This window comes from Anabrus simplex, chromosome 8, assembly GCF_040414725.1.
Source record: "Anabrus simplex isolate iqAnaSimp1 chromosome 8, ASM4041472v1, whole genome shotgun sequence".
NCBI classification, from domain to species: domain Eukaryota; kingdom Metazoa; phylum Arthropoda; class Insecta; order Orthoptera; family Tettigoniidae; genus Anabrus; species Anabrus simplex.
Window position 1 is genome coordinate 89,530,528 of NC_090272.1, and position 24,067 is coordinate 89,554,594.

Below are 24,067 nucleotides of genomic sequence, written 5' to 3' on the forward strand. Positions count from 1 at the left end.
ACTGTATTTCTCCAAATCCAAGATGACATTGTTTTTTTTCTCAGAATCTCAGGTGAAAACTCAAGGGTTGTCTTGCATTCACGGCCTAACAGTAAGTTAATGGATACCAGTGGCAACTACCATGGTAACCATGCTGTTTTTCACCCCCACATGCGCATTCACACACGAAACTCGCTGACAATTACGGCTCTCTTTATTATACATCACTAGCCGCAACAACCGGTTGTACAGTGCCTGTGTGTAACATCACTGGATCTCGGGAAATAGAGAAGAGAGAATGACGTTCTATTAGCCTTTACACAAACGTTTCTCAAATTTGCATAATGGCATCAAAACATGCGAGCCTTCGAATTGTTAGAAAGGCCGGCTATTCAGTGGCAGAGTTATAACGCGTCTATTGTACTTGATGCTTAGTAAAATTAAGTTTTATAGACACCAGGAATATTTTCGTGATGGACAGTCGTATTCTAAAGGTCCGTGGTAAAGGTATTGCCGGCAAATTTTCAACGGATTCTTGTCGATATTATGATGCCAATTTTAAGTTAATGGTTATTAAACACTCAGAAATGTAGAATAATTATGCAGCCGCAAGAATATATGGCATAGGCATAAGTAAAGCGAATATTTGGTGTAGCGTGAAGATAAAGAGAGCTAAAAAATGCGTACTGTACAAAAAATGCACTCAGTGGTCCACAACACGGACGCTTTAAAGAAATCGAAGATGAAATTGTGAGATACGTGCACAAAAAACGCAAGAGAGGAATGGCCATACCGTGGCGCAATACACTCGTTTGTTGACTTTCAATGTCCGCAATTAGGCCTATACATCGCTAGCCGCTGAATTTCGCCGAACCCGGCAAGCGAGACGTGCGTGTAGCGGTAGTCGGTTATATCTGACGCTGAATATAAGTAACAGTTTTATAGACAGGAAGAATAATTTCCTGATGGATCGTTGTATTGTGGAGACGCATGGAATATGTATTGCTGGCAAATTTTCAACGAGTTCTCCTCGGTATTATGATGCCAATTTTAAGTTAATGGCCCTTAAACTCATGAAATTAAAGAATAATTGTGCAGCCGCAAAAAAAAAAAAAAAAAAAAGGCATGCCGAAAGCCAATGTTCAGTGCCTAAAAATAGTCTAAAAATGTGTAGACCTACTGTACAACAAAGGCATTCATATGATTTTACAAAGTACTTTTTGAGCCTAATTTACATTTTTTGAAGGAAAAAGTGGGGTTCATCGTGGATTCGGAGAAATACGGTACTATATTTTTTTCAGAATGAAATTATACATACACTTTCACGTAGTATTGAATTTTGAAAAATAATAAACAAGTAAGCCATAGTGTAGATATCATCTGCGGAAACGCAAGTTTTGAACAAACTGGTTGCCATTTCATACCGATTTTAATGTTTTTGGTGTTTTCCAACATTTATACAAAAATCGGATAAACCAACAATCCACTAGAGCGAGCAAAATTTTTCGCTGCTATGAATTCTCGCTTTAACGGACTTCTACTGTATTTGGAAGCTGGAAAAGGTTAGAGTATCAAGCAGGGAACGTTATTCTTCGGTGATCAGAGGAAGTGTATACTCTCTGGCTTGACATGTAGTGATCAAACATGGTTGCATGCAATGCCATTACTAAGGATGAAAATTGCACATACCAGAATATTAATTAAAGTGTTAGTCGCTTAACAACCTGTTAAGTACAGAATGTATTGCGAGTTAGGGTAAGCCTTCGCCTGCACAATTGTTAGTGTGATAATTTAATGATGCGATTTTATGATTACTCAAAGTTGGCTGAACTTACAGATCTATCAATGTCTCATGATTCACAAGCAGGTAATTCCGGAGAGAATACAACAAAAATGAAGCAAATCGGTCCAGTAGAATGGATGGACGAATTTGCCAGAGCTGTTTTAGTAAACTCTTTTATATATAGACTGTAGCACAAGCAATATTTTCATTAATTAGAAATTAATTTCATAAAATATTTGCTAACGAAGAAAATACATGAACAATGTACTTAGAATTTTGAGGGCTTGCATATAATGATAGTAATTAGTGATCGTGATAATAAGAATAGTTCCTAACTTTCAAATTTCATTTGTGGCTAACTTAAGAAACTGTATTCCACTCACCAGTTTTTTCATCTTTAACAGGTGTTCGAGCAAAAACAGTAAAAATTTCTGCAATCCCACCATTGCTGATCCAGATCTTGCTACCATTCAAAATGTAATGCTTTCCATCCGGAGAGAGGACAGCCCGTGATCTGAAAAGATATTGCAATAAAATAACTGAATACGGTAACTAGTAATATCCAATTTTCTTGAGGAGATAACGAAAGTAAAAGTTAACCTCCTTCATCTATATATATAAAATAAGAGTTTCGTCTGTACATTGCTCAGAATTTTAAAGGATGGTATTTCTGTATCGGTCGTGTCCATCGTAGCAAGAAAATGCACTTTTTAATTTTCCGTTATTTCTGTCTGTCTGTACACACATCACGAGAAAATGGCTGAAGAGAATTTAATGAAAATCAGTATGTAGTGTCCGGGAATAAGTTTTTTTTTGCTAGTGGCTTTACGTCGCACCGACACAGATAGGTCTTATGGCGACGATGGGACAGGAAATGGCTAGGAGTGAGAAGGAAGCGGCCGTGGCCTTAATTAAGGTACAGCCCCAGCATTTGTCTGGTGTGAAATGGGAAACCACGGAAAACCATTTTCAGGGCTGCCGATAGTGGGGTTCGAACCTACTATCTCCCGAATACATACTGGCCGCACTTAAGCGACTGCAGCTATCGAGCTCGGTAGCCCGGGAATAAGTAGCTACAATCTAGGCCATAAATAATCTTATTCATGCTGAGAGAAATGGTAGTTTAGGGGAAGGCCTAAAATTTAATTCACAAATATTTATGTTATAAATGGTCTATCTTAATGAAAATCACTACGCAAGTCGGGAAATAAGTCGCTACAATCTAGGTCATAAATAATTAGTGGAATGGTAGTTTAGGGGAAGGCCTAAATTTTAATTCTCAAATATTTGTGTTATTAGTGGTCCTATCGACAAATACTGCATTATTAAAGTTACGTAGTATGAAATTTCCTATCATTTATGTCTTATACATTTTTACCATGCCGGCTATGATAACAGAGATAGTCATGATTTTGGATTTTTGTTACTAAGTCTGTATCAGCACCATGTCACAAGAAAATGGGTAAACAGAATTTAATGAAAATCGTTATGTAAAGTCGGGTAATAAGGAGCTACAGCCTATGCTACAAATTATTTCGTACGACGCCCTAATATCACAGAGTCGAAAGAAAACGAAATGTGAAGGCTTACAATACAGAAAGCTCATAACACCGAACAACAATAACATTACATTGACCATTGTTTGTTGTAATGTGCTTTGTGTCTTCTGTTGCCAGTCATGCCCGATAGATGGGATTAGTGCTGTATACCTAGTATTTGTTTTTAATTTGCTTTACGTCGCACCGACACAGATAGATATTATGGCAATGATGGGATAGGAAAGAGCTAGGAGTGGAAAGGAAGCGGTGATCTGGTGTGAAAATGGCAGACCATGGAAAACCATCTTTAGGGCTGTCGACGGTGGTTTTCGAACCCACTTACTCCCGAATGCAAACTCACAGCTGAACGCCCCTAATTGCATGGCCAACTCGCCCGATCGTACCAGAGTATAACAGCCTGCCTGAATATTGGTGGGAAGTATCTGGGGAGTTACATAACTTTCTTCTTAAGCATGCCATTCCTCTGGTACGTAACAAACTGGTTCATCATAGCATTCGAGCTATTCAATCCCTACCCTGAGGCACTGATTGGAATGAGCAGTGTGTATATTTAACGGAACAATGGCAGAGGAGTGTTCATGGCTCATGGCTGTCTGCGGCCTGGTCATTCCAGCACTGGAACTTTGGACTGTTCGATCGGCATCGTAGTCATCATCATCATTTCCCTTTATCCAGCTGTAGCCGGGTAGGGGCAAATATGGTTCCTCTCCACTTTCTTCGGTCTTTCCACCACTCCTCCCCCAACACTGTGTCCCAGTCCAGGTTTCTTTCTATAATACTGCGTTGGATTGTATCCTTCCATCTCAATCATGGTCATCTACGGCCTCTCCTGCCTTGGATTTGTATTTCCATCACCTTTTTTGGCATTTTTTCGTCACTCATTCGCTTTACGTGCCCAAACCATCTTAGTCGGCTCTATTCTATTATTCATTTTTTCCACTACAATTTCTTCCTGGATATTCTCATTCCTTATTTTGTCTCTCATCCTTCTTTGTCATTGTCCAAGTTTCTGCTCTGTAAGTTGTTATGGGTACGTAATACATCTTGTACATAGTATCCTTTGCTTCCAATGGCACATCTTTGTCCCATAACATATTTCTTACACTATGATAGAAACAACTTCCAGCTTGAATCCTCTTATTAATCTCAGCATCCAGTCAAGCATTCTCCATTAATTCACTCCCCAGGTATTTGAACGTTTCCACTACTTCGAGGGGCTTGTCTGCAAGTCTAATCTGACCTTTCCCTTCTTTCTCCTCTCTAGTCATAACAAGAGTTTTACTCTTTTCTACACTTATTTTCAATCCACATTCTTCGATCTTCCCATTCACCACATTCAACTGTTCTTGAACCTTCCTGTCGTCTTCTCCCCAAATCACAATATCATCTGCATTGTAGTACTGTTCGTTAAAAGTGAGAAAATGTGCGGTTTTTCATTTGAGCAAGTATTTCATATGATAACATTGTTTTTAATCCCTACATTCCTACTGACGTTTGTGTAATGGCCTAAGTTAACTGTAGTTAGAAAAATCACAAAGGCAGTCTTTCTGAGAATCCCGTAGCGAAGCACGGGTTCATTAGCTAGTCTTTATATATAAAAATGAAATGATGTACATCTGCCTGAATTGACATCAGCATCATATCGAAACTGCTGGGTGTGATTTCGTGAAATTATGTACAAACATTTTCAGAGCAGAGAAGAGAAGAATGCCCGACTGGATGCTGAAATTAGTAAGAGGATTTAAGCTGGAAGCTGTTTCTATCATAGTGTAAGAAACATGTTATGGGACAAAGATGTGGCAATGGAAGCAAAGGAAACCATGTATAAGATGTATTACGTACCCATAACTACTTATGGGGCAGAAACTTGGACAATGACAAAGAAGGATGAGAGTCGAATACAGGCAGCCGAAATGAAGTTTTTGAGGAGTATGATACAGAAGAGTAGAAGAGACAAAATAAGGAATGAGAAAATCCGGGAAGAAATTGGAGTGGAAAAAATGAATGACAGAATTGAGAAGAGCCGACTAAGATGGTTTGGGCACGTAAAGCGAGTGATGAAAGAATGCCAAAAAAGGTGATGGAAATGCAAATGCAAGGAAGGAGAGGCCGTAGTCGACCACGATTGAGATGGACGGGCACAATCCAACGCAGTATTATAGGAAGAAACCTGGACTGTGACACAGTGTTGGAGGAGGAGTGGTGGAAAGACCGAAGAAAATGGAGAGGAACCATATTTGCCCCTACCCGGCTACAGCTGGATAAAGGGAAATGATGATGATGATGATGATTTTCAGAGCAAACTGTTATGAGGCTACGTTCTATTTCAAAATACTGATCTGAAAATACATTTTCTGTGAAATTACCAACGTAAAGTCAGTACTCATTTATGGCCAAAAAACATAGAAAAATGACCATTAGATGAAAAACCTACAGCAAGTCTTCATAAACTGCTGCCTACATCGAATTATCAACAGAAGATGGCTGGAGGTTAGATGGCTGGATATTTTATTAACGAAGAACTATGGGAGGTAACAAAGCAAATAAAATTGACAAAATGGTGATGAATAAGGCACTTAATGCAAGCCTACTGGAGCCATCGAAAGATCTGGATTTGATTGGAACTCACAAGGTGGTCAGGCATGGATGTCCCAAGAAGACCAGGAAGAGAATGGCAAAGACCTGAAGCGAGATGAAGAGATTGGCCAACAACAGGGCTTAATGGAGCGGTTCCACAGAAGCCCTATGATCCAGTAGGAGTAAAAGAAAATAAGTCAGATTTCAGAAGGAAAAAAAAAAAAAAAAGCCTAAGGGCCTGATGGCAGATGTGACTTGGAATACTAGGGATTGACCTTATGTTTCCTATCAACAGAATAAGCAAAGCCTTACACCAGGTGAGAGTGGCCTTCTCTTGAACCATTATTCCTGTAGAACATGATTCCTTCACACTGCCTGTGTTGCAGATCCCTTGGACAGAAATGAGGCTGATGCCATCTAGGAAAATGCCCAAGTAGACAAAACTGAAGACATTTCCAAAGACAGACAAGGGAATGATAGGCATTCTGATGAGTCAATACAGAGGGGTCCAGTAAAATGTAGACACTCGGATAGTTAATATCTTTGAAACAAAATGACATATCGTTGCAATCTTAAGGATTGGCAACAAGAATTTTTCAGCCATACTTGACAGCCAAGCAAGCCATTCATTTGTCAACGAGACTGTCGCCAGAATACTACTGCCTATGAAGTCTTACCACCTCGGATGGAGTAACCTATTCCATCCAAGGACAGACTAACCTAACCGCTAAATGCATGAACATGCCTATTGCAATTGATGTTGCAGTGATTCAGAACCTGTTACCTGACATCATATTATGTCATGACTTTCTGGTGGAATACTAGGTGATCCTAGACTATGCAGCTCATGAAGTCTTTTTGGGAAAAGACAGATGTCTGAGGGTCGCTGCTACAAAGGAAATCTGAAGACTCGCAAGGATATGGAAGTTGACGTAAACCTGGGAGATATCCAGTTAACACATCTTCGACCAAGTGAAGAAGAGGAGCTGGGACATACCTTAAAGGACTTTCCGGAAGTCATCACCAATAAAATAGGGCAGACTACCACGGTCACGCACACCACTGAATGCAGCGCTTCCTCACCCATGAAGCAACGTCCATATCCAATCATCCCAGATAAGCGCAACTTCGTCATCCCGAAGATTAAAGAAATGGAAGGGCAAGGTTTCACCGAACCCTCTCCATCCTGTTGAGCTTCACCTATCGTCCTACCGAAGAAGAAGAAGAAGAAGAAAAAGAAGAAGAAAAATATTGAGTATTGACTGTGTGCGGACTTCCGCAGGCTGAACGAGAAGACCGTTAATGATGCCTACACCATGCCTGACCTGAAAGACTCACTGAAACAAGTGGGTCTAGGATTTTCAGCACTCTGGATCTCAGCTCCGGATACTGGCAAGTGGAGGCCGAGGAAAGTTCTAGACCACTGAATGCTTTCATGACACCGAGAGGACTGTACCAGTTTGCAGTAATGCCTTTTGGATTGAAGAATGCTCCTGCCATCTTCATGTGACTGATGGATAAGGTATAATCAGGATATGTTGGAGATTTTTGCCAAGTGTATCTCAACGACATTTTAATTCACAGCAACAATTTTCAAGAACACCTTGTACATCTGAGGAAAGTGCTGGAATGATGAAGATTCATGGACTGACTTGCCAACTGGAGAAGTGCCACTTCGCCCAGTCCCGCGTAGAATATCTTGGCCATGTCCTAACCTCTGAAGGCTTAGAAAGGCAACAGAAGAAGAATCGAGCTATCAAAGAAGCTGAACGCCCGTGGACCAAGTGACAAGCAGGCCAGTTCCTTGGTTTGTGTGGATGGTATAGCAGCTTTGTGCCACACTTTGAAGAGAAGGCAATACCACTCACCGATCTACTTCATAACAACTGCCCGTTTTGATGGACCAGCAAGGAAGATGCAGTATTCCGAGGCATTAAGGCTGCGATATGCAATTCTCCCGGTCTAGCCCATCCCGACCTTCAACGGAAGATGTGCCTGCAGACAGACGCCAGCGACTCCGGCTTAGGAGCAGTGTTATTCCAGGAGAGGAGTGACGGCAGAAGGGACTTCATCGAATATGCCAGGAGGAAGCTATCTCCCACCGAACAACGCTACTGCACTGACGAGAAGGAAGCCTTAGCCGTGGTGTGGGCCATGGGCAAATTCAGAGGCTACTTGGAGGGAAGGAAGTTCCAGCTCTACACCGATAACGCCACTCTCAAATGGTTGAACTCGGTCTCTGGCTCAAAATCTAAATTGATGCGATGGGCTCTGTTAATTGCAGAATTTCAATGTGTATCACGTCCCAGTACCGAAGAACATAGGAGCAGACAGCTTATTTAGGCACCCGGCAATGGAACCTGAAGCTAGGAGCACCAATGTCGAGAGGGAGTTACCACAAAAACACCAGAGTGAGCCTAAGGAACCTGTCCTTATGACCACTAAGAAGGAACTTGATGTGGGAGTGATCAAACAGTGGTAAGAACAAGACAAGCCCTGTAGGACCAAGACGCAGTGGATTAGGAGGCAGAACACCGATAGCCGACTTGTCCCAAGGGAATTCAAGATGTGCTACAAGAACTTCCGGTTTGACAGAGGACTCTTGATGTACAGGTCACACCTCTCCGAAACGCCTGCAGTAGTGGTGATCCCTAGACAGCACACGACGGACATCCTTGAGAAGTTCCATGTCAGCACGGAAGCCGGATATCCAGGAAGCGAAGAGACATATCAATCTATCCGACGAAGATTCTTCTGGGTCAACATGCAAAAAAACATCCTGGACTACTGTGCCTGCACCAAGGCGAGCAACGAGGAAGATGGCCACAACGCCTGTGGGAGGTCATAGTCCTGGACTTGATGGGTCTTTATCCTAGAACACCACGGGGTAAAACAGGACTTCTAGTAATCACTGACCTCTTCACAAGATGGACTGAGGCCTTTCCGATACCTGAAACCACGACGGGATGCATCACCAGCCTGCTACAAGACGAGGCATTCAGCCGCTACGGTTATGCACGGTGCATTCTGTTAGACAACGGGAGTCAGTTCACGTCAAGGAAGTGGCAGCAAATGGTGATGGAATGGGGTGTGGAGGACTAGACCACTCCTATCTACAACCCAAGGGCAAATCCAACAGAACAGCAGAACCAGGAGCTGAAAAGGATGCTATGAGTCCACCTGATAGACAAAGAACATTGACTGTGGGACCATCAGATACCACAGTCACTCTTTGCCCTGCGACAACGCATCAACCGTGTCACTGGCTATTCCCCAGAAGAGCTGTTTCGGGGATTGGGAGATTCGTCCCCCACTCACTTCGGGTCAAGATGATGCAGCTGTTTCCCTGGCAGAGTGGCAGCAGCAGCAGCAGAACATCAAGGAGAAGCAAGCTTTGGCCAAGAAGAGATCCCTTACCCAGGCCAAGGCTCAAGATGCCGAAGAGACCCAGATCTTCCTACCAGGCCAACAAGTACTATGACGTAACCACCCAGTCAGTAATAAGATTGGAGGGTTTCACGTAGGTTTCGCACCTAAATGGGTTGGTCCCATCGAGGTGGATAAACAGCCGGGTCATGGGGTCTACTTACTGAAGACCAACTCTCCTGACAAGGTCCAAGCATCGGAGTTACGGCGAGTCACCCAACCGCTGCGTATACAGAGTAAGCCTGGAAGAGAGGCCACTAATGACACAGCACCATCTGGTCATCGTGAGGAGAACACATCGATTATCATCGAGGAAGAGGCTGGCACATGCTGGTCAAGAGGAGGCGAACACATCCAGCGACATCGAGGAAGAAAAAAGATACAATCTACATTCAAGACAAAGTCGACGAGTGTGACAAAGTGTGGAAATTGTTTCAAGTTATAGGGGGGATATCGACGCAAGTGCGATAAACAGATATAACTTGAAAACAATATTCTTTCACCCATGGGTAAATAATACAAGTATCGAACTCAAATTATTATTATTATTATTATTATTATTATTATTATTATTATTATTATTATTACTACTACTTTTAATGTATAATTATGAAGTGCTTACATCCATTTATTATTATTATTATTATTATTATTATTATTACATACGATATCATCACGCTGTTTGTGATGTTATGTCATGAAACGTGCTGTACATAAATATTCATAAGAGTTCAGTTAATGTAAATACCTGTAAATTAATATTATATCATTTATTCTTACCTGTATACATAATTTGTAATTCATAATTGTGAAATACACTGTAACTTCCAGAATGGTATAGGTAGACGAGAACGATGGAGAATATTGTGTACATTATAATATATGTATTAGGCACTCTCGAATTTCCGAAAAGGTATATTTTGTAATGTAGCTTTCTAGAAGCCTGGCCAGGCACATATATAAGAAGGTGGTCTTGATGGTGATGACGAGTTATTGTTTAGGAATTTCACTGGTGAACACAAGTAGTGGTTAACTGACATGCCGATGCAGGCAGTCTGTAGGCAAAATGGCGGTTTTGTGATGTGAGTGTTTTGTTTGTGACACAAAAATCTCACACTTGAGAACCTGACATTTTATAGTGTAATTTATACCACAATGCAGGTAATTGAATTTTAACACATGTTTTATTCCTACAGTTATCATTAAGTGTTCATAAAAATTTCTATTTATCAAGACTTTAAGGACAAAACTAATTAGTTTTCAAAAATTAAGGCAAATTAACATTGAGCAATAAGATTCCATCACGATGTACAACTGAAGGTTCAGGCAACAGGGAAGTGCAACCCACAAAACTAACAAATTGTGATCAATACATACGTTCTCTGTGTTACCATACATGTTTTACAAAGCCAGCATTTGATTTTAGAAAAACTTATGTGAATGTGCTTTTATGTATGTTATTCATAAAAGACAGTGGATACCAAGTTCCAATTCAACGACTGCCCCCAATCATGAGAATAATTTTGACATGTTATCGTCGTATGACATTCTTTGTAAGATCTAATAATGTTTTATGATTGCACGATATGTTATATGTGATTGTGTGACCAGCTGAAGACGACCTGGAAAGGTCGAAACTATTAATGTAATAAATAAGTATTGATTAGGTGGAAGCTTTCTTCTCATTGTACTTGAGCAGCAGTGATTAAGTAAGTTTATGTGTGTGTTTAGTTTGTAAATAGATGTGACTAAAATAATTGTACCAACTGACGGCATCTTGTGTGCATCTCTGTGGATACGTTAAGGGTTGCTCATCTGTAAGGTCTTATTGTGCATTCCTGATCTCGGCCCCATCCTCCCTTAATCCAGAATGGACTGGTCTTTTCCGTAGCTTTGCTCTTGTGTTGCTCCTCCAGCTGGACGATGATTCTGCGTAGATCATCAAAGGATCTCGGTTGCGATACTCTCACTAGGAGTCGAATCTTATTGTGGAGTAGCTCTGTGATATCTGGTAAGATGTTGTTTTTGCTTCCTTTCGGGTGCAGATGCTCGAAGAGTTGGTACTTCTGTAGGACGAAGGCGCTAGCTCTCGTGACAGTGGGTTGTGCCTCAGTCAGTAGCTTCCTTTTCATGGAGCTCTTCACCCCTTCGGTATTAAACCTAGTAAGGAATTCCCTCTTGAAGTCCATCCAGTTTAGATTTAACCCTTACCGAGCTCGATAGCTGCAGTCGCTTAAGTGCGGCCAGTATCCAGTAAACGGGAGATCGTGGGTTCGAGCCCCACTGTCGGCAGCCCTGAAGATGGTTTTCCGTAGTTTCCCATTTTCATACCAGGCAAATGCCGGGGCTGTACCTTAATTAAGGCCACGGCCGCTTCCTTCCACTTCCTAGGCCTTTCACATCCCATCGTCGCCATAAGACATATCTGTGTCGGTGCGACGTAAAGTAAATAGAAAAAAAAAAAAAAAAAAAAAGATTTAACCCTTCAAAGTGTTCCACCAAGTAGTGGCTTGCCCCTTTAATCCTGGTGTGATGAGCTGTACGACGATGTCCTCTGGTAAATTAGTCCTTCCTAATAGGCTGACCGATCCCTCGATGAAGCTAGTAGGGTTCTCCTCCGGTTGCCCATGGTATTCTGGAAGGCTCTCTATAATCACCTTCGGGTCTAGGTGTGCTGTATTGCAGGTCAGGTTTGAGGGGGTTAGAGGTGTGGTGATATGTCCTGTTTGTGTTAATCTATCTTCTACTGCATGAAGGATGTTTTCCCTTATATTCTGCATATCTCCCTTGATGGTCGAAAACCGGTTTTCTAACCTTCTTTCAACAGCAGAAATGCCGCTCCCAAGATTTCCCTCGACGGCAGATATACGGCTTTCAAAATTCCCCTCTATGTTAAAAATCCTCCGTTCAACCTGTTGCTTTATGCCAAAAACCTGGATTTCCACCTCCTCCTTGAGGTCCAAGATATCCCCTTCCAGCTGGCTTACTCTACTATTGATCTGATGTCCGATATCTGCTGCGTTAATCGATTGGTGACGTCGCTAATTTGCGATGAAATTTCGCCATTTACGGTTGAAATTTTCTATTCTAGGCCCTGTGTGTACACTTGGGCTATCTTTCCGTTTAAAACTGAGTTAGCTTGAGAAATTTTGCCATTTTGTCATTTATGTCTGAATTTTGTTATTTAGTGCCTGCATCATCGTCATTAGGTTAGAAGACATTTCGGTTATATTTACCTCTTGTTCTGTCTCCGAATCTTCGTCAAGTTTGATTAAAAACTTTTCGGGATCTTCTCCTTTTCCCACGAGATCTTCCCGTAGCCGCGTCTGTAGCAGTTTTTTCTTCCAGTTCGTCGGGAGGTTCCTCTTGGTGAGTTCGTTCAGTTGTTTCAGCAACATATTCTCTAGTATCACTTGCATTTTGATCTACTACACACTTACACTTGTATTTACTCGCAAATTCCTACGTTCTTGCCACGGTCGCCATTTAATGTATCCACAAAGATGCACACGAAATGCTGTCAGTTGGTACAGTTATTTATTCACATCTATTTACAAATTAAACACACAAATAACTTTACTCACTGCTGTCACAAACAAAACACTCACATCACAAACCGCCATTATGACAATTCCCCATCACTGCACATGGAGACTGCAACCATAAAACACAGTTGAAACAGATGACTGCTTAAAAGCATGTCACAACACGTGGTCACAAGTATAACCTGTTAACTCATAACTCTACTGAACAATAACTCTTCTCTACTGTCAAGATCGACTCCTTATATATGTGCCTGGCCAGGCTTCTCGAAAGATAGTTACAAAAAATATCTTCTCAAAAATTCTAGCGTGCTTAATACATATAGAGTACAGAGTATTCCCCATCGTTCTCGTCTACCGAGTACCATTCGGGAAGTTACAGTGTGTTTCACAATTTTGTAGTGGATTACAAATTATATATACAGGTAAGAATAAATTATATACAGGTTCTTACATTAATTGAACTGACATAAATGTCTATATACAGTGGAAAAAGCCTCTGATTCAGTACCAAGATCTCCTATGTGGAAAGTATTGAGACATTTTGGATGTCCTGAACGTTATGTGGAATTGGTTTAAGCTCTTCATGATGGCATGTCTGAACAGGTTCTTCGTGGTAACTCCGTGTCAGATTTGTTCCCAATCACTCATGGATTGAAACAGGGCTGTGTGCTTGCTCCTACACTCTTTGCACTGTACACAGCTGCCTTGCTGCATGAATCATCTCCAAACAACTTAGGCATGGAGATTAAAATTCGTTTTGATGGAAGCCTTTTCAATCTGGCATGATTTTGCTCACAAAGGTGTACTTTGGTTACCCGGGTGACAGAACAACAGTCAGTCAACTGCTTTAAAACTGCATGTGATCGCTTTGGTCTTGCTATTAACGCAAAAAAAATTAAGGTACTTGCACAACCTGACCCAGGATTAACTCTTCCTGAGTTCAATATCTCCATCTTAGACACAACATTGGAACAGGTTGATCACTTTTCATATCTTGGAAGCATCTTGTCTAAACAGTGTACCTGTGAACAAGACGTTGATAAAAGAATTGGGGCTGCTCATGCAGCATTCGGACGGTTAATGCACAGAGTCTTCATGAATAACGACCTAAAACTGCATACCAAACTCATGGTGTACAAAGCTGTTGTCATTTCAACGCTGCTATATGGCTGTGAAACTTGGACCCGCCGTGATATCAAAAAACTTGAGCGCTTCCACCAACAGAAAATGAGATTGATCTTGAATATTAAACGGGAGGACCATGTGACCAACACGGCAGTTCTCGACGAAGCGCAGCTAAATAGCATTGAGGCAACAATCATCGCTCATCAACTGAGATGGTTAGGCCATGGTCACCACATGGGTGATACCAGGCTTCCCCGCCAAATTCTTAGCTCCAGCAGTAGACCTCATGGAGCCCCTCTTAAACGTTTTAAGGACCAGCTGCAACACATCATGATGACAACTGGTATAGATATACAGACACGGGAAGAATGTGCTGTGGACCTCTTACTGCGGCGGAACACTATATCCACCGCTGTCAACTTGTTTGAAAGACAACACCGCAGACATCAAGAGGCCAAGCGACAAGCAAGAAAATTCCGCCAATTACAACCCCGCCTTCCTCCATCCATTTAGTGTGATTTGTGTGGGGGTATGTTTTATGCCAGGACTGGTATGTTTAGTCATCATAAACACACCCATAAACTGAGTTGAACTGGTCAATGTATGCAGAAAGAAGTTGCACAGCTACAAATGGGAAAGGAGCCACTACTTTGAACCCAATGTCATCCAAATTTACGGACGCCACAGGAAAACATGAATTGGTTCCAATAAAAAGGCAACACACACACAGCAGAGCTGAACATATTTTAGTTCAATTTCATCCATACATTTGGCACTTTTTTAAAATTGAAAGTGTTTTATCCCACATATACACATGAAGACAAAATCTTTTACCCATGCAATTTTACAAACTCCAAGAATAGCAGCTGAAGTGTACAACTGTAAATAAGACTTAAATACGGAAGTTAGTCAATGTATTGACCAACAAGCAAGAATGAAAGTTTATATGCATGAAGTGCTTTTATACATTTTATTTATCTATAAGTTAGTTTAAGTAAAGACATATTTTATACACTAATTTTAAGACCTTCAACATAATATTTTAGACATACAGTTGCAATATTGTACAGAATGACATATACGCCAGTTCACGCTAAGACTTGCCCCATTTGTATGTGACTAAATGTACATCATCATCATATAGCATTCCTTTAACAACACAATCTTAATCAAAGCTTCATTATATAAATATGTATGTATGGTTCAGCTGAAGATGACCTTGTATATGAGGTCGAAACCGGTCCTGTAGCTTAATATATGCAATAAATAAGTATTGATTGGTGGAAATCCTCTCCTATTTTTAATTATGCATTTCGTCAAAACGGAAATGAAGATTATAGATTATGAAGTTATATATACTCGGATCGAGTTACAGCCACCGCCGCCGACAGTGCATATTTCATGACATAACCTCACAAACAACGCGATCGTATCTTATGTGTATATGATGTAATAATAATAATAACAACACAAATACTAACTGTTTTAAAGTTATATGTGTTTATCGCACTTGCGTCAAACTAAAACATTATTCTATGCATTAACTCAAGATAGCACCAACGATTTCATTTTAAAACAAAAGAGTGTTTTAAGACAACACTGACATTAAATAACAACGAACTGGGCCATGTTAGAACTAAGGAGTATAATTACAGTATATTTAACTGATGATGGTCCATAAAAAGGCCAAAAATGATACTATAATATGACCTAATACGTACTTTTTAATATATAATGTACTGATTAGTTGGTAACATCCCATCCTTATACCTTGTGAATTGTAGACTCATCAATAAGGAAAAATCAAATTAATATCATATGAGACATAAAAAGATCCTCAAAAATTCTGAACAGTATACACCTATCTGTAAAAGATAGCCCTCAATAAGTTTTATGTTGCAGTTTACAGTAAAAAAATTAGCATTAAAATTAGAAAACATATCTTGAGATTAATCACATAATATTATTATTATTATTATTATGCGTGAATGGTCCCTTTCGGAACACACGAAGCTTTATTTATGATTTCGTTTGCGGAGGATCCAGGATGCTTTCATCTGTTGACTAAAGATCCTTTTCCTTTCTTCCGTCCACTTGGTACCTGCTCTTTTTGGTACTTCATTCTCTGGAGTAACTTCCCAATTGTCAATTTTCTTTCTATATATATTTCGATTCAAAATGTCTTCACAGAGAATTTGTGCGTTCTTCATGTCCGCTTTTGTTTGTTGTATCCAAAGAAAATTCTTCAGTTTGTCAACTCTTTCAAGAACTTGGTGGGTTAGTCTAGTTCCTGGAAGCCTCTTAACATGTCCATAAAATTTTAGCCTTTTTTTCCTGAGGTCTGCCGCAATATTAGATAATTTTTCTGTGGATTTCCGGGTTTGGAGGCGGTACCCTTCTCCCGTGTGTCTTGGTCCTAAAATTTTCCTCATGATTTTTCGCTCTTCTTTTAGGATATTTTCCAGTTCGCCCTTTCTATGAAGCGTTAGAGTTTCCCCTGCATATAAAGCCTCCGGTTTGATTACAGTATTGTAATGTTTGATCTTAACGTGAAGAGACATACATTTTTTGTTGTAGATTTCTCTTGTTCTCCCATAAGCTCTTCTGAGTTTTTGGACACGGTTGTTTTGGGCTATTTTCTCTTGTCCGGTTGATTCAAGGATTTCGCCCAGGTATTTGAAGTGAAGGACTCTGTTGATTTGTCCGTATTTTGTATTGAGACTATGGATGTCTAGTTTTGCACAGAAAAATTCAGTTTTCTGGAAGGAGATTTGAAGTCCGACCTTTCTGGCACATTCTTGGAGAATTTCAACTTGATTTATTGCTGTGACTTCATCGCTGGACAAAAGGGCCAGGTCATCCGCGAAGGCTAAGCATGGAATTTCAAGCTTGTTTTTTCGTGTCCCGATGTTTACTGGGTTCCAGCTATTTTGTGCTTTCAGTTCGTTTTCCCATTCCCTCATCACCTTATCTAGTACGAGGTTGAAGAGGAGGGGTGATAGTCCATCTCCTTGCCAGACACCAGTTTTTATCAGGAATTTGTCTGAGATTTCTTCCATGAATTTCACTCTTGACTTCGTGTCGGTGAGGGTCTGTTTGGTCAAGTTTAGAGTTTTGGAGTCTAGTCCCTGTTCTTTCAGGATGCTGAACAGAGATTGACGATCAACTGAATCATAAGCCTTCTTGAAATCTACGAAGGTACAGATGATTGGAAGGTTTCCGAGGGCCCTGAATTTTAGAGCGGTTTTGAGGTTGAAGATCTGTTCAGTGCATGATCTGTGAGGGCGGAACCCAGCTTGATATTCACCAATTTTATGCTCTAGTTGTTCTTGTATTCTTTTCAACAGGCATGCAGAGAAAATTTTGTAGCCGACTTCAAGGAGGGAGATTCCCCTATAGTTGTTCGCATCAGTTTTGTCTCCTTTTTTGTGAAGTGGGTGAATCAAGGCACATTTCCAGTCTTCTGGGAGTTTTTCATTTTTCCTGATTTTCTGTATGATTTCTGTAAGTTCCTTGAGTGAATTTGGACCAAGATTCTTAAGGAATTCTGCAACAATCCCGTCTCTTCCTGAGGTTCTGTTGTTCTTTAGTTGTTTAATGTGGCTCTGAATTTCTTCCGGGTTTGGTGGAGGTGATTCTGGGTGAGTGAAACTGGATGCTTCTTCAAGAAATCCTTCAGTGGGTTCGGGGCAGTTAAGAAGTTCTGAGAAGTACCGTGCAAGTTCTTGGCAGTTTTCTTTATTAGTAAACGCCAATTTTCCGTCTTGTTTCCTAAAACATAAGTTCTGTGGAATGTATCCTCGGATTTTTTCTGTGAATGTTCTGTAGAAATCCCTTGTGTTGTGGTTTCTAAAGTTTTCTTCAATTGACTCCAGTTGTTCTTTCAGGTGCTTTCTTTTCTCTTGCCTGATGGTTTTGGATACTTGTTTCCTGGTCTCATAAAATTCTCGTTGAGTTTTCTGGGATTTTCTACTGTTGTATTTCTGAAACACAGATTTTCTTATCTCTAGGGCTTGGTTGCATGTTGAGTTCCACCAGGGGTGTTTTGCATTCCTTTTTAAGGGTACCATTTCTCGTGCCTTCTGTATGATTTTGGTGTGGAATTCTTCCCATGTTTTCGCTGGTTGATTTTCCCATGCTTCTTTTAGATCCATAACAGGAATCTGTTTTATGTCAAATTTCTGTTGTTGGATTTTCTTGGGGTGGTATTTTCTTGGAGTAAATTTTACTTTAACTCTTGTGAGATAGTGATCAGAGTCGATGTTTGCTCCTCTTCTCATTTGTACATCATGTACCTCTTTCTGTAGCTGATACGAGATAGCTACATGATCAATCTGAAATTCTCCAATGGATTCAATGGGGGACCTCCAGGTTTTTTGTTTCCTGGGATGCTTCCTGAGGGATGTGGACATGATTTTAAGGTTGCACTGTTGACATAGTTCAATGAGCCTTGAACCGTTTTTGTTCGTAAATTTGTGCGCCGGGTAGAGTCCGACAGTTTTCCTGTGTTCCTTTTCTCGGCCGATTTCTGCATTGAAATCGCCTAAGAGGATTTTGACGTCATCCTTTGGAATTTTTGACATCACTTTTTCAAGTCTGTTCCAAAATTTGTCCACGTTTTAGGGATTCTTCTTGTTGTCTATATTTGTAGGGGCGTGTGCATTTATTAATGTATATTTTTTATTGGCACACTGAATCCTCAAGGTCATTAGGCGATTGCTGATGGAATTAACTTCTTGGATCGAGTTCAGTATACTTTTATGTACTACGAAGCTCATGCCAAATAAAGGGGTCCTATTTAGAATATTTTGGTCTGTTTTGCTTTTGAATATATGGTAATTTCCATAATCCAAGGTGGCATCATCAGTAAATCGAGTTTCCTGCAGGGCAAGGATAAGAATTTTTTGCCGATCAAGTTCTGTGACTAAATTTAGTAATTTTCCTGGTTGTATCAAAGTGTTGATATTGAATGTACCAATGTACGTGGGGGTTTTGTGGGATAGTTTACCAGAGAGCTCCGACTCTCTCCCATGTTTTCGTGGTTGTCCAAGCTCCCCAGAATCCGAAAGCCTGGTTGCCATCTCAACGCGACGGGTGGATTGGATACCACCTGGGGTAATGTTGTTAGTACGCTCACGAATCATGTTTGGCTTGTAATAGGAAATCCAGCAGTGCTGGGTGCTTAGAACCAGGGATTGTTAGTTCCTGGAGCTTGGTATTGCCGCCGCACCTACAAGGTGACAGACGCGGATCAGGAAGCCAGTGGATACCACTCAGATGCACCTGGATGTTAAACAGGCTTTTTATTACTATCCCAAAAAGCAAGGGTGCCTCATCCGCCAGTTCGGCCGTACCAATGATCTTCATCTCCGCCTTCACTGCCGTTGAGGTCTTCACTCGTAACCCTGAGCTGGGACCCTTACCAGATGATACACACCAGGTCAGTGTGTTCTGAGACTCACATAGGCAGGGGCGCCACTCCCTGGGCAGGGCTGCCTCCGAAGAGGGTCCCTACCTGCTACCTTATTCTTATCAAAATAGATTATTTACTCACCACATTAATCTTAAGATAAAAATGTCCTTTACAATACTTGAATGAGTAGTTTAGGAGTTATCATTTAGTAATAGTACAGGAATGGTTTAAACATTGCCTGGGGAGAAAGGAGCAAGTTAAAAGGCAAGTGGTTGGAAAGGCCTTGGGAAAAATGCTGCACTGAGCTACGTACATACAATACATCAGGAAAATAATAACTAATGTCATTTCCAACAAAATCTTATAAGGCCTACCATCATAAATTCAAAATTGCTCCTGCACAGTCTGAGAGGCTTGCTAGTTTTCTATGAAACATTTTTTCTGTCGCTATTTACTTTAATTCAAAAATGTACAGAAAACCCTGACAATCTTGCCTGAGATAAACAAGCACACAGAATGACCTTACTGATTCCACTTATATAGATAACTCAGAGATCAGAAATTCAGAAAACATAAGAATGTCTGCTACAAGGATGAGACATGGATTTACCTGATAGATCCTGCATCACTACCAGATGAAGGCTCTGTCAGACAAAATGCTGCTAACTGTCTCCCTGTTGTGACGCGAGGAAGGTATTTTGCTTTCTGCTCCGGCGTTCCAAATAGGAGGATTCCCTATAAGAGTATTTACATACTAGTTAAAAGACGGGAGGGCACAGCAAGGCTGAGGGTAGAACAGAGATACCATATTGGCCTGAATATAACAGTACGTTTTTTAACAATAAAATGTAATTGTAAAACCTGTAGTCTTATATCCAACATTTAAAGAAAATAATTTTCTTGAAGATCTAGATGTAGGATTCCCAAACTGTACTGGCTTGTGCAGTGGGAGTCACCGTGGACATTAAGCTGAGTAGAAGGTCATGAATAAACCAAAATTTCTCAAGCATTGGAAGTTTTATCAAATTTATGGTTTGTGATCTATTGTTTTTTGGCTTGGCATCATCGATGCATTTTTTTGGTCACTATTCTAGTCAAAGTAGATATGTAGAAAGGAGAACATCTTCATCACTTCATGTTAATAAAAGAGAGAGGACATGTTATACTATATACTTCAAATTGCAGGTTTTATTTGAGGCAAAATGTACATTTGGTGCTTCCAAACATAATGTATGATGATAGTGGAGAAGGTGCAAGAATGCCGGCACATCAAGAAAAGCATTCAGAGGACAAAGGGAGGAAAATTTAATGAAACTGATAGGCTACTTACTAAATTAGTGCAGATGAAACAAAACCAGCATTATCCAATAAATCACAATGTTAATAAAGGCAATGGAGGTGGCACGCAACTTTAAAGTGCTGGTAACTGAATTTAAGACAAGCCTGGAATGTGGTGTTCAAGACTGTGTTTCTGACACTGTATCACTTTTGTGCAATGCCTCATAGCGGATTAAGGTGCTAAATTGATCACCTATCAGCGTTACATAATAAAGCTGAGGAAAGTCACAGTAATTTATTTTAAAAGAAAACTTTTTTTCACAGATTTACTTTAGGATTTACCAAGTTATCCTAGTCATAGGAGAGCTTGATAAATATATTCATCATTTCATTTTTCTTGTAATTACCTTCCAAAAATTCAGTATTATCTTATATTTGGGCCAATATGGTATTTCTAGAACCTTGAAGGTACAGTACAATAAGGATTTCTCATACCTTGAAGCCAATGGATTGGTGAGCTCCAAGGGTGACACTAACACCAAGATCATGAGATCCAACAATTTCCGCAAGTTTTGCATACTGGGTGTTGGATAGACCTAAACCTCCCAGATCTGGAGGCACCTGAATAGAAAATGCTCCCAGGTCCCATAGTCCATTCATGGTAGCTTCTTCAACTCTCTCCAAGTCATCATTTTTAGCAGGATTGTTGACTTCCTACAAGACAAAATGAGACAAACTCAAAATAAATCTCAACCATTTTATTATTGGCCTGTGGCCACAAAGCAGTACATCAGTAAAGAAAACAGCTCTTCAAGCCTCTGCGAATGAACTATGTGACTCTACAATCCTCTATTTGCAACTAGCTTTGTGCCCTCTTTTAGTTCTATATCTTTTATCATTATATTGTTAAAAATTAGTCTAACCATTGCCACCCGGATCACCTCAGTTTCTCTTGCCCTCCTACCCCAAGCACATTATCCCACTGGTTAATGCATACTCTTCCATTCACCTCACATGACCCACCACTGAAGCCAATTCATACGAGCAGTTTCATCCAACGAGTTCACTCATAACTTAACCTTTATCTCCTCACTATGAGTATCCCTCCTGTTAATGTCCTACATCTATTTGTACAAGAATAATAATAAGAAGAATAGGGTCCCAGGAATCAACCTGGAAGAGTCCTTGTGACTATGGGCAAATGGCAGTGAAATGCGTCATTGCCAAACTCCTGCAACAATAATATATTGGGTTCAGCAAGCGAACCCAACTAGCCTCTTTCACTACAACTCCAGCACGTAACCTACAAGAGGTGCCCCCTGTTAAGCTGAGCAACCCAGTGGAAGGTTGGGTAACCAATCCCAGCGGGAAGCTGGGTCAGTGAACCGATCAGTGCTGAGGGCTTCAAGGCTTACAACCTTGACAGTTAAAAACCACGTTACCTTTGGGTAACCTCACCAAACATTTTCGTAACTCTGGAAACATGGAACAAACGACTAATTGGAAATCTAACCCAGGTGTTAACAAATCCACCCCCACTCACAGTGGAGCAAACAGGCCATCAGATTCTGGGGAGCCTGCATCTTCATGTAAGAGGAAGAAACACATCAACTCTCTGGCAATGATAAACATCAATTCCCTCCTACAAACGGGGAAACAAACATGCATTGGACGTCCTAACAAAACACAACATCCTTATAACGGCTTTGCAGGAGACAAGATTTACTGATGAAGAACCTTTTGAGTCACAAGGCTTCAGGATCTACAAGGGACAGCCAGGTCAGAGAGTGATGAATATGCTCACTTGGGTACAGGCTTCATAGTCAACAACAAAATGACAGACTCCATTATCTCCTCATCATCAAATGAGAGAACATCCACTATAGCCTTCAGAAGTCTCAACAAAGCCTACACAATTGTTAACTTCCATGCACCTACCAACGATACTAATAAGAGTGATACTGAAAGTGTTGAATACTTTTGGGAAGAACTGGAAGAGACAATCGATAAGATTCCAGAACATCACGTGATCATCTTGATGGGGAACTTACATGCCCAGATTGGTAAGGAGCGCAGGTTAAGGAACATAGTCGGAGAATACCCGGCCCAAAGGAGAACCAATTGTAATAGTAAGAGACTGATCAATCTGTGTAAGAATCACAACCTTGTTCTTAAATCTACAGCATTCAGACACGTCCTCCGAAAAGCCAAGAACTGGAGGTGTCCCAATCCCTTGCTAGGAGAGTACCAGCTAGATCACGTTACCATCAATAGAAGGAATAGCAAGGAAATAATGAATGTCAAGGTATTGAGAGGTGCCAATATTGACTCAGACCACTACCTATCTTTGGTCAAAGCAAATTTCATTCCACTCAGGAAGTGCAGAGGTAACAACTACACCAGGTCCAAAATCCCAAAATTTAATCCAGCCCAGTTGAAAGACAACAACAACTTTACTAAGTTCTTAAACAATAATCAGAATAAAAAGGATTGGCCTAATCTACAGAAGATACTGATAGATGCAGCAACAGAAACCATCCTTGCAACCAGAAGGAGTAAGCAACCATGGTGGATGACACCATGTAATAAGGCAATAGAGGATAGAAGACAGGCATGGGTGAAATGGAACCGCAACAAAAGCATGTAAAATCATACAGCGTTCCTAACAATCAGAAAGAACATGGCCAAAACCATCAGATATGCTAAGAGGCAATATAACAATGACATAATGGATCAGACAGAGAAAGACTTTCGAAGGAACAACACCAGTAACTTACACAAAACTCTAAAATCTCAGACAAATGCTTGCTCAGCCCCAACACTTCACCTTAGAGGACCAGACGGAGAACTGAAAATGAACCATGAATATTGTACTACGGCCCTTGCAAAATAGTCTGATGACCTCCCCAATGCAGAAGAACCCAAGAATGTTATTAACCCTGACTCCCTTTCTCCTACCAAAGAAGAAATCAAACAGATCATATCTGAACTGAAATCTAACAGAGCAGCAGGCGAAGACGACATCATTGCAGAATTATGGAAACATGCAGATGAAGAGTCAATTGACAATATCCACAGAATCATAACTGACATCTGGATGATGGAAACACTACTAAGGGATTGGACTATCCATCTGCTGCACAAGAAAGGAGACAAGTTAGACCCTAACAACTATAGAGGGATCTCTCTCCTATCAGCGATTTACAAAATCACTCCAAAGCATTGCTTGAAAAATTGGAGGCACAATTAGACTCCTGCATAGGAGAGTACCAAGCTGAATTTAGGGAGTCAAGGTAATGCACAGAGCAGATTCTGAATCTAAAAACTATCTTTACCTACAAAAATCTCAGCTCCTCACCCTATGTAGCAATTTTCGTTGACT

The 24,067-nt window shown here is 40.6% G+C and overlaps 1 protein-coding gene across 2 annotated transcripts in view; it reads right to left on the minus strand.

Moving 5' to 3' along the window:
* Window positions 1-24,067, minus strand: part of LOC136878824 (very long-chain specific acyl-CoA dehydrogenase, mitochondrial) — a 119,400-nt gene that overhangs the window by 82,980 nt on the left and 12,353 nt on the right. For both annotated transcript variants that reach the window (XR_010860845.2, XM_067152334.2), the window contains exons 3-5: window positions 21,181-21,399; window positions 20,018-20,142; window positions 2,146-2,276 (exon numbers count right to left, since the gene is read on the minus strand). Coding sequence is in view for 1 of the 2 variants with exons in the window: in XM_067152334.2 (XP_067008435.2) it covers window positions 2,146-2,276; window positions 20,018-20,142; window positions 21,181-21,399 (475 nt within the window). In the remaining variant the exon portion in view is untranslated. The remainder of the gene's footprint in view (window positions 1-2,145; window positions 2,277-20,017; window positions 20,143-21,180; window positions 21,400-24,067) is intronic.